The sequence below is a fragment of the Schistocerca cancellata genome, chromosome 4 (genome assembly GCF_023864275.1).
Source record: "Schistocerca cancellata isolate TAMUIC-IGC-003103 chromosome 4, iqSchCanc2.1, whole genome shotgun sequence".
Classification (NCBI taxonomy): Eukaryota; Metazoa; Arthropoda; class Insecta; order Orthoptera; family Acrididae; genus Schistocerca; species Schistocerca cancellata.
Window position 1 is genome coordinate 558,243,490 of NC_064629.1, and position 12,636 is coordinate 558,256,125.

Here is a 12,636-nt window from a genome sequence, read left to right on the forward strand (position 1 = left end):
CATGCTGGTAACTGTGTGAACTAGCTTTTGTCAGTTACTGCTGCATATTTTATAACTGAACACAATTTTTTAAATGTGTTGTGACTATAAAGTGGCCACAGTCTGAACTCAGCCTCTGATCTGAATAGTCCCGTTGGGACTGTGTGAAAATGTTTTTTTAATCCTTTAACTTAAATTTGCTGGTATGTATTTTATGATCACATTTAAAGCTTACACAACTGTACATTTAATAAAACACACATGTTTACTTATTGTTAGTGGTTCTTCCCATATTTTTTAACTCTGAAAATGGTCCCAAAGTGACCAAAATGTAGATATGCAATAAATGTCAGATTGCTGTACCCTTTACTGTTTGAAATGAATACAGTTGTTGGGCACAACTGTTCCCTTATAGGATCAAGCTTGATGAGAAAAGGTTTTTGCTGGACTTACCTGCCTACTTCAGGATACATTACTCTTGGATTGAGGGACTTGATGACTTTGTTGTTTGGTCCAGTATTGCACCTCTCCCCCCTCCCCTCCTGACCCTATCAGCCAGCCAACCAACCAACAAAGAACCATAGCAGAATGAAGTTGTGATAAGTATTTTTGGACTGGATGAATATGTTTAACTAGATACATGAGATAGTCAGGATTATTTCTGGTAGATGCTGCAGGTCACTGGTAAGTGCTGTAGTAAATCAAACATATTTTGTACCATCTGGAGATGTCGTAATTTTCCTTTTCCTGTTATGACCACCACAAATCAGAATACAGCTATCGACCACAGGTTGGAGTGTTAGTGAGGGGCAATTGGGACTACAGTTTCATCAATTCTGTATACAGTGAAGCCCCACTTTTACACTTTTCAAGGGACTTCAAAGAATGGTGTAAAATGCGGAAAAGTGTGAAATGTGGGAAGTAACATTTTAAACTGTAAAAGTTACGTATAGGATACCCCTTTGCATTTTTGTACTGTGTGTATATGTACACGATAGGCATCAAAATACTTGTTAGTGACTTGCTTATTATCTGATAAAGATTTATTATCTAATAAAAACCACCGGTGGAATGGAACTGAAAACCATTGGGAAGTAGAAAAGTGTGACACAATTTCATAATCGATGTTTTTGGCAAGCCTGCAGTGGTTATTATTTAAATGATGAAACACTGTACCAGTTACGTATTTTTTCCGTGCTTAGCTTGACGTGTTTCAAGAACTTTTTCTCGTTGTCCAATGTGTGTATTTACATAAGTATTTTGTGTGGCGTTTGCGTGTGTTGTTCTGCATCTCTTGCACTGTATTTGTCTTTTTGAGGTTATCAGGTAGTGTGCCGCCTCAGTTATGTACATAAGTCTCACAACACACAAACTCTCACTGTGGTTCTGTATTTAAACCAGAAACATATGAGCAACGCAGAGTGAGTTAAGGTGTCAATTAGTGTTTAAAGTGACCAAATGACAAAACACACTAAATATGATTAGACAAAGGTGTGATGGACAATCACAACAATCATGAAACAGCACGTGCACAGTAGAGACAATTTGTAAATGGTTGTGATTGGTCTTGATATCTTTATTGTAGCAAACCTCGACCACCCAGAAGCGATATTGGGAAATTGGTTTACAGAGCTTGGTAGCGGCAGGAGATATGGCACGAATTGTGTAAACTTTACACGTTTACTGCACCACATCCTCTTAGCAGAGCACCCTGGTGTTAAGAAGTTAACTATGTAATGTTTGTAAACATAACTTGATGGCCAACAGTCATTTTGTCGGATTTTTTTTCTCCACAAACATTTTTTCAGAAGTTTAAAATGTAAAATTGGGGCTGTACTGTAGTTAAATTTTCACCATGAGGTGCTGAATTTGCCTCTTGAAAATGTCACTGGAAACGCCCAAACTGGTACAGCATATTATAGTTTGTAAAATATACAAAGAGAAAAATGGTTCTACATTTTTATAATCAAATGTGGCTGCCTGGTAACTTTCACAACTTGAGATGTTGGCAATCTCTTTCCAAATCGCAGGAAGTATTCTATATTGCCCAGTAATTTAGTGTTGCCTTCACTAACTCAGTATGAAAGCCTGGAATGAGAGGTTGACTGGTGTGGCCAGCATATTACAATCCAGTAAGCACCTCAGTCGCTGCATTCTAGATTCAGGAGGTATTACTTTACCCTTGAGAATTATAAGAAGCCATAACATTTAATTATTATCATTCTTCATCCATTCATAGTCATTTTAAACTCGTCATCGTCATTCATCTGTAGGATTCCTATAACACTACGTAAGGGCTTTGTTTCCCCAGTTACATAAATTCCTAACAAAGTATCCCAGCTTCATATGGTCATTCCCTTTAGTTTTAGCATTGTTGGTGCTGTCACACACATTTGCAAAAGTGATGTCCCATGATTTTTTAACGACAGCAATCTTACATAGTCCATAATATGCTTCCCATGTCACTAATCACTGTATATAGATGCTTTTCCTCCAATTTGTAGCAGTTATTTGTTAGTTGAATTTGACAGTGAGTGGGTAGAATTAATGTTCAAATTTTCATCTAACAAATTTGTGGATGTATAAATGCAGATTAAATTCAAAGGCTGGTCAAGACTTGCCTACAGGAAGTATTCTTCCTAGTACTGCCAGTGGAGACATTAAAACTGAAGACAGCATTCATAGCATTCAATAGCTTCCTTTTTCAGAGAGTAAAGAGGAACTGGTGAAGTTTGAAAATGGGTGCAATTCATTGACCCTATGGTAAGAATAACCCACTTGTTACAAGGAAGAGAGGGGTCAAAGATTATGGAAAAGGCTTTCAAGAGAATACCACATCAGAGTTAATAAACACTTGTTAGCTCAGTAGAGTTATAATAGAAGGCACAGACTGAGAACTGTAGATGAATTACAGGAATAGAAAATGAAAAATGGCGATACTAGTGTAATGAAAGAATATGAAGAGGGTGTGATACACAACTAATAAAATTTTAAGAAGCATTATGTAAGAAAAGGAATGGGGTAGTTGAAGCTTGTGTTGAGGAGGGTGGTGGGGTGACAGTGTTCAAACGAAAGTTCCCAATTCTGGAGTCCAGGGAAATTAGTGCCAGGTGAGAAGCTCAAAATTATGTATTGGGTGTAGGAGGTATATGTCTCATTTCAAAGTGTGTTCATTCACTAGGATACTGCACATCCCTGAGGTACAGTTCTTCGTTGATTCATGTTTTACACAATTTTGGTTATGTTCATCCTTATATAGAAAGCTGTGCCATGACCACATTCCTGTTAAGAAGCAGTAGTAGTTTGTTACCCCACTTTGTGTTTCATGATTTGCCATTGGTGGGGCTGGACTAGATGACAGAGGATGAGTGCATGGTGCTGGTTTTACAGTGAGGATGGTTGCAGGGGGTTACAGCCTTGGAGTAGGAATGGTGGTCTAAGAGAATATCATGTAGATTGACAGGGACATTGTGAAGCTGAGAAGGGTGGTTGAAGGAAACAATAAAAGGTTTGGTATGCCTATGAGGAAGATCTTATTTCATGGCTTGATAGTTCTACCTTGAGATCTGTTTATTCATTTAAGACCTGGGTGGTGCTAAGTAATTATGAACTGCATCTGATTTGGAAGTAGGCACTATGTTGGTCAGAGGGAGAGAGGAGACTGAACAGAAAATTTGTTTGTGGACGAGGTTAGTGAGGCAGTTACAGAAGAGGAGAGTGTAAGTGGCTGTTACTATAAGTGTGAGGGATTTTCATTTTCTTTGCAAGGTAAATATATCTGGTACTGCACAAAACTGCTAAACTTGTGCACTAAAACCCTTGCACCTAATCAAACTATCTTGGAACATTTCCCACAAATGGATCTGCTTGGCAGTCTCCTCCTTCGTCATTCCAACTAGCATAGTTTCTAATTAATCAACACCACCCTCTCATTGCCCATGTCTTTAATGTCTCAAGAGATTGCTCCACCACGTTACCAGCTTTCTTAAGACAGCCTTCTAACCTTCACAAAATTGTCAGACCATACCACATTTCTCAGATCACAAATGTTACCTCAGGGTTGCTGCTCTACATCTACACCCACTATAAAACCTACCCTATGCAACCACACAGCACCACCTTCTCCAGCCCCATCACTCATAGGTTGTACATGATTAGAGGCAGAGCAACTTGTGAAAATACTCATGTGTATTAGCTGATGCTTTCATTACATGACTTTCAGTATATGGAGGAGTATAACTGAAATAGTGTGATCTGTTAATGGACGCACAAGAAATGTCAGCTTTAAATTGCTTCAGTATTATCTGTAACATAACTTAAGACCTTAATGCCTGCTATAGCACAGAGATCATTTAGATCCTCCCACTTAACGCTAGTGCCTTGAGCTTTGTGGATGAGATCTTTCTTTCAAACATATTTTCATGTCCTAATCTGTCACACTAGCCCTACCTCTATTTCTTATATAGTGTTAGAATTTTGTAGTAGTTTCTACACATTTACTGTATCCTTGTATGCACAACCTTCCTCCTTCTATTTCTAATTCAGCTTTACTTCCATCCTATCGATCATATTTGAACTAAAAGTGGCTAGTTATTACTTACTATGGACTATCATACATCTCCATTCTCTAATTCGTATCTTCTTATCTTTGCCTCCATTACTTCATGTAGCAAGTGGGTCTGGTGGTTTGGCCCCCATAAAGCCGTCCGCACACATTGATGTGTACACAGACTACATATCCTATGTCACGACACATGGCCCTGTCGGCACACACCACGAGTTGCTTAATGTGATTTATCACTATCCAGCTGCAGATGTTGGGTTTATTTGGCTCACAAACTGTACAGTTTCTATGTTAGCTCTATTAAAACACACCTTTCCTTTCTTGACCATATGCTAGTTGTGTTGTTCTGTCTGTGGTATACATAAATATAAACTTCAAACATCACGGAACATGTAATGTGACAAATATGAAAGATATGTGACCACTCAGGAAGATTATCACCTTAAAAAAGTTCACCTGATCAAACTAACCCCTGACAGAGAGCACACTTAAATTTTCATAACATCAAATATTAGAGAAATTGATTCTGTCAGTTTCGTAGGAAACTCCCACAATATTTCAGAAAACATGAATTTTCTACTATTCCAGACATCTGTTCCAGATCATGGTGCTTCACCCAGCTACGCTGCACTAACGACACGTATCTTCACAGATCTTATATTAGACTGTTCCAAAAGCTTCAATTGCCAAAATGGTATTGATATTCAATTATAACAAATGCTAGTAAGAATTTCATTCTCATGAAACTTACTTAAATGTGCTGTTGCCTTAAAACGGCTCTCTCTCATAACACTTGAATTATAACATGACTGTAACTAAATACGAAAATCGAGATACTAATATGATGTTTTCCATCATTTTATTACAACAAATCATACGAGTAGTGATTCGTTCTCAGGACATTCCATGTGCTGGTGCTTAGAAACAGCACATATTCATAGCATTTAATGTATAACAAAACCCACAGAAAATGTGCTTCTTCTGAACATGACAAATAAGGTATGTCATCTTGCTTTGTGCTTGTGACGTAGAGAGCGTTCTCGCATCCTTTTGTTCTACTTTACCTTGCATGTTGCCAAAATATCACAGAACTTATTGTGTGTTTCACGTGATGAAATGGCTGCTCAACAAGAAATACCAGTAAGACGCATCAGAAAACTCGCAGGGTGCCATGTCAACATTAGCTGACTCGTTCTGTGTGCTGATGGCTTGAGGTTTTTTAGCAGATTATAGATTCACATTTTGGAATTGCCTTTCAACATGGTGGCAATTTGAGCATAGGTAGTTTATGAAATTAAAGTATTTGCTGTTGATAGAATTGTAAAACCTTAGCTTTGAAATGTATTTTTGTTTTATGGAAGGAGAAGTGTGGTGAAGATAAGGATATCTAAAAAGAACAGCTCAGATAAAACTAAGAATGAGAGAGTTCTTCTAAGTGGAGCAACTTTTGTGAGGCAATATGCAGCCATTCATATGTACAAAAGTGAGACAAAAAGTAAGGTCTCCAATTTCTTTGTAAATAATGAAGTTTAAGTGAAAAATTTGAATTTGGCACTATTCCGCAAAGCTCGTTCTCCAATCCACTGAAGTAGTAACTTTGTGTTAACAGATGCCAGTACTGCAATTGCTTCAGATGCCAGTACTGCAGTTGCTTGCAAAGTGGTCCACATTGCTGTTTATATTATATTGCATTCTGTGATTGAGTACTTGATTGCAGAAGGTGAAGCACCCTTTCGCATTCAAGATAGACTGAAAAATGTGTTGGGATGCAACAGTGGATATTAGCACTGTTAGACAACAGGCCTATCGTAACAAAGCTTAAGAGAGCAAACAGCATGGGCTGATGAAATGTGGAACAGCAGACTGGTGTCTGTAGTGACTCCACACAACATTCAGTCAATGATGTCATTCGTGGTGACCACCGGGTGGCTGCAGATAATTTGTGTCAGATTACCTACCCAAGTAAAGGCAGTGTGGTGATCATTCCACAACTTGCATATGAAAGGTTTGTTCAACTTGCATACCAAGAATGTTAATCAACCAGAATAGAGAGACTAAGAAAAGCAATTGCCTTCCAGGTCTTGTAGTGTTTTCATTTTGGGGGGGGGGGGGGGGGGGATACTGGGAGAGAGGGGGGAAGATGATGATGATGATGATGATGCCCGCCCACAATGGTAACGACACTGCTAGCCAACTGGAAAATGATTTAAATCCAAATAGAGGTGTTTTGCAGGATATGCTTCCTGCAACCACCCTAGAAGGAAAACAGACAGAGGATGAGATGGTCAGATGAAGTTAACCGACACCTCATGTTCTGTTATTACCAAGCAACAAACCTAGGAACCAACACAACTGGATACAGATCACAAGTATACACAACATTTATTACCAGATACCCAGAATTAAAATTTTTAACAGAACGACTAGCTGATCAGATCCGTGTAATAATCAAAAAATAACAGGATACCCCAGTCAGAATTAGAAAACATCAAACAAGTACAACAAATATTGGAACAAAATAATGTGCAATCAGAAGAAGAAGAAGAAGAAGAAGAAGAAGATACAGTAATGGACTTAAACATCCCAGAGCAAACAAACAAAGAACAACACACATCAATTAAACAATCAGAGGAAAACGAAATCTTAAGACAGCCACCAGAACAAGCACAAATAGAACACGAAGTGACACACATGTTAGATATAGAAGAAAAATTTCAGCTGACATATATAGAATACAAAGACACAAGTACAGACATTAGACCATTCTTGCATAGACCGCCAAATAACCCACAAGTCAAAACAACAATAAAAAATAACACAATCATACACAACTATGGAAGAGTTACAACTACTTGTTTATATAGGAGCACTCACTACACTAAATATACACACTAGGCAGAGATCAGAACCAACCAACACACAGAAGAAACCCACAAAACCAGCATGGCAACACAGGCTACAGATCAGAATAGAAAAACTGAGAAAAGTCATCGGACAGCTAACACAATTTATAAGAAATGAAATGTCAGAAAAACAAGAAAAAGGTTAGGTAAAATCTCACAACAAGAAGTGATAGAGCAATTAGATGAAAAGAAGCAGAAATTACAAGCATTGGCCAAACGACTTCGAAGATACAAAAAAGTGAAAATAGAAGGAAACGAAACCAAACATTCAACACAAACCAAAAGAGATTTTACCAGACAATAGATAACACACACATTAAAATAGACAATCCACCAAACATAAGACATGGAACACTTCCGGAGCAACATATGGTCAAACCAGGTACAACAACAGGCATGCACGGGGGATACAAGCAGAAACACACACATACAAGATGATACCACAAATGCCTGAAGTGATAATTTTGCAACATGAAGTCACACAAGCAATTAATTCTACTCACAATTGGAAAGCCCCTGGAAAAGATAAAATAGCAAATTTCTGGCTAAAGAAGTTCACCTCAACACATTCACATCTAACTAAATTATTTAGCAGTTACATTGCAGACCCATACACATTCCCTGATACACTTACGCATGGAATAACTTATCTGAAACCTTAAGATCAAGCACACCCAGCTAAATATCGCCCCATAACATGCCAACCAACAATATACAAAATATTAACTTCAGTCATTACACAGAAATTAATGACACATACAACACAGAACAAAATTATAAATGAAGAACAAAAAGGCTGTTGCAAAGGAGCACGAGGATGTAAAGAGCAACTGATAATAGATGCAGAGGTGACATATCAAGCTAAAACAAAACAAAGGTCGCTACACTACGCATACATTGATTACCAAAAAGCTTTTGATAGTGTACCCCACTCATGGTTACTACAGATATTGGAAATCTACAAAGTAGATCCTAAATTGATACAGTTCCTAAACATAGTAATGAAAAATTGGAAAACCGCACTTAATATCCAAACAAATTCAAATAATATCACGTCACAGCCAATACAGATTAAGTGTGGAATATACCAAGGAGACTCATTAAGTCCTTTCTGGTTCTGCCTTGCTCTGAACCCACTATCCAACATGCTAAATAATACAAATTATGGGTACAATATTACTGGAACATACCCACACAAAATCACACATTTGGTATACATGGATGATCTAAAACTACTGGCAGCAACAAATCAACAACTCAACCAATTACTAAAGATAACAGAAGTATTCAGCAATGATATAAATATGGCTTTTGGAACAGACAAATGTAAGAAAAATAACATAGTCAAGGGAAAACACACTAAACAAGAAGATTACATATTGGATAACCACAGTGACTGCATAGAAGCGATGGAAGAAACAGATGCCTATAAATATGAGATACAGACAAAAAATAGGAATAGATAATACAAATATTAAAGAACAACTAAAAGAACAATATAGACAAAGACTAACAAAAATACTGAAAACAGAATTGACAGCAAGAAACAAGACAAAAGCTATAAATACTTATGCTATACCAATATTGACCTACTCATTTGGAGTAGTGAAATGGAGTAACACAGACCTAGAAGCACTCAATACACTTACACGATCACAGTGCCACAAATATAGAATACATCACATACATTCAGCAACAGAAAGATTCACATTAAGCAGAAAGGAAGGAGGAAGAGGATTTATTGATATAAAAAAACCTACATTATGGATAGGTAGACAATTTAAGAAAATTCTTTCTAGAACGAGCAGAAACTAGCAAAATACACAAAGCAATCACTCATATAAATACATCGGCTACACCACTGCAATTTCATAACCACTTCTACAACCCTTAAGATCACATAACATCAACAGATATGAAGAAAGTAAATTGGAAAAAGAAAACACTACATGGCAAGCACCCGTATCATCTAACACAGCCACACATCGATCAAGACGCATCCAACACATGGCTAAGAAAAGGCAATATATACAGTCAGATGGAAGGATTCACGATTGCAATACAGGATCAAACAATAAACACCAGATATTACAGCAAGCATATTATTAAAGATCCCAATACCACAACAGATAAATGCAGACTTTGCAAACAACAAATAGAAACAGTAGATCACATTACAAGCGGATGTACAATACTAGCAAATACAGAATACCCCAGAAGACATGACAATGTAGCAAAAATAATACATCAACAGCTTGCCTTACAACATAAACTTATAAAACAACACATTCCCACATACAAGTATGCACCACAAAATGTACTGGAGAATGATGAATACAAATTATACTGGAACAGAACCATTATAACAGATAAAACAACACCACATAACAAACCTGACATCATACTCACCAATAAAAAGAAGAAATCAACACAACTAATCGAAATATCCATACCCAATACAACAAATATACAAAAGAAAACAGGAGAAAAAATTGAAAAATACATCCAACTGGCTGAGGAAGTCAAGGACATGTGGCATCAGGATAAAGTTGACATTATACTGTAAACTACAGGAGTCATACCACACAATATCCACCAGTACATCAATGCAATACAGCTACATCCAAACATATATATACAACTACAGAAATCCATAATTATTGATACCTGTTCAATTACCCGAACGTTCCTAAATGCAATATAACATATACCGTACATTAAAAGGAAGTCACGCTTGATCAAGGTCCGCGTCACTTTCCATTTTTGACCAGACATAACGTCTGAGAAAAGAAAGAAATAATAATAATAATAATAATAATAATAATAATAATAATAATAATTGGGACCAGAGAAGAAATGTGTGTTCACATTTTGAACTGAAACGAGGCAATCAGTGAAATGGCATCACAGAAACTCACTGAAGAAGTTATTGCTATGGTATTCTGGGCTGCAGAGGGTGTGATTATGGTTAATTTTTTGGAGCAGGAATGGACAATAAATTATCAAATACATTAGAACCTTTAAACAGCTTAGATTGCCTCTTCAGCAAGTTCACTCCTATTCTTCTGCTTGATAGTGTAAGGCCTCATGCCAACTGTCACACCACTTGAAAAGATTATGGAAATTGGATAGAAAGTACTACATAATCCTCCATAGAGTCCTGACCTAACACTATCAGACTTCCATCTGTTTGGACCACTACAAACAGCTCATCACAGGATTCACTTTGAAGATCCGAAGGTCTTTAAAAATCCGTGTGTCAATGGCTTCAGAAGCAGAACTGTGCTTTTTACCACACTGGAACACATGCAGTTGTTAAAAGGCAGACCAAAATTGTGGAAATGGATGATCATATTGAGAAGTTGTAAGTGAATAGTCAGTGTTGCAGTTTTCGGCCTATGTGGTTGCATTTGAAATTATTCTTCTTCCTCTTTTTTTAAAAAAGTCTGTCGAGGACTCAGATCTTCCACTGCATTATTTACATTCTGCAAGAACTTGTACTACATTTAAACAACTGTTTTTCTTAAAGAGCTGAAGTTTGAATGACCTTGAATAGAGCACATGTTTTTGTACTTATGGCATTGCACTGTGCTGTCAGTTGGAAAGCAAACATGGATTAAACAGTCTATCTTGTCAACTGACTCTAATGTCTTGTTAGAATTGTGTGTCCCGTTATATTGAGACAATTGAAAATGAATACATTATTAATTTTTGAATAAGTTTCAGGGAAATAAATTGTTGTGGAGTTACTGTAAGCAACTAGACAGCTGTGATGAAACTATTAAAATGTATCCAATTAGTGGTGTCAGTAAAATGTGTTTTAAAAGAGAAGGCAATTTTTGTTGACAAGATTTTAAGCAAATAAGCAGAAACAGATTGAAGAAACAGAGGAGGATCATATGGGGAGAAATATTCCACAATGCCAAAGATGTTAAAAGTAAGGGAATAAATTAGTAAGTGTTGACAGAAAAGGTAAAACATTGGGGTTAAAACCATATCACTTACTAAATGTGCAGACTAGAAAGAGACTGGAAGTGACAAAAGAAAGAATGGTAATCCTACAGTAGTAGGCTGTTCTGTTGAGTCAGCTTTGTTGACTATGGTTTTACATTGTCATCTACTACTTATTCACATGTTTCCTATAGTGCTGTCAGAAGTTACTCACTATGCACCAGCATACAGAAACAAAAAAAATGTTTGCTGCTGCCAGCTTAGGTTCCTAGTATACCTGTTCTATTATTCACACAGTGTTCACTTCATGTGTTAAATATCACTGCATCCGTAATTACTTATCATTTCATGATCTTTTTTTACTAGGTGAAGAGACGGCTGGACTACCAGGTGGAAAAAGATGCAGTAGACCGGAGGATTGCCCAGCGTCATATGGTCAGCTGGATTGTCAGCAATGTCCTTAAATCAATAACACCTGAACAGGAGAAGCAATCTTTAAGGAAGTGCATTGCAGATCTTAAAGCATTGTCTGTGCGACAGTAGGTGCTTACAGGAAAATAAGTATGCATTGTTGGTATTAAAAACATCAGAACTATGTTCTGCATTAATGTAAATTCCTTTTTGGTAATTTATAAATTTATGCCTGAGAGAGCAGGTATAGTTACATTATAGACCAGGATATTATGGTTGTAGTGTCAGACAAATCACATATGTATATTGAATTTGAGTTTTAACATAAGGTGAATAATGAGAAAATAAATTGTGTATGATGGGTAATATTCATGTACTGTATATGAAAACATCCTCTAAAATTGTATGTTAACAATGAAGTTAATTGTTGTTTGATAATTATTTTAGTCTCTGGAATGAAAATTAAGGCTGCAGATCATTAACTTTGGCTAATTGTTTGCCTTATACATGGTGCTGCATTATATCATTCTCAATTTGAAAAAAAGATTGTTTATACTTTTTATTTTGTTGCTTTATTTTTAACCATGAAAAATTATTTTTGGGAAGTATCCGATTCTAACAGTTTTTTCTTCGTCAGAATAAAAATGGAACTTGTACGTGTATCATGGAAAATTGTTCACCTGTATGCTTCACTCAAATAAACCTGTTGTACATAACTAGAAGCATCATTGAAACCAGAAGCTTACATATGTAATGTTGTGTGTAGTATTAAACTTAAAGTAATATTGAAAGTTCACTTGAGATCAGAGTACATTGTGGTATGCAGTG

The 12,636-nt window shown here is 36.6% G+C and overlaps 1 protein-coding gene across 1 annotated transcript in view; it reads left to right on the forward strand.

The window, feature by feature from the left end:
• The window catches only part of LOC126183864 (ATP synthase subunit b, mitochondrial-like), a 37,091-nt gene extending 24,770 nt beyond the window's left edge, over positions 1 to 12,321 (forward strand). The window contains exon 5 of the mRNA XM_049926157.1: positions 11,764 to 12,321. Within this exon, the coding sequence (XP_049782114.1) occupies positions 11,764 to 11,940 (177 nt within the window). The 3' untranslated portion in view covers positions 11,941 to 12,321. The remainder of the gene's footprint in view (positions 1 to 11,763) is intronic.
• Positions 12,322 to 12,636: the final 315 nt, after the last annotated feature.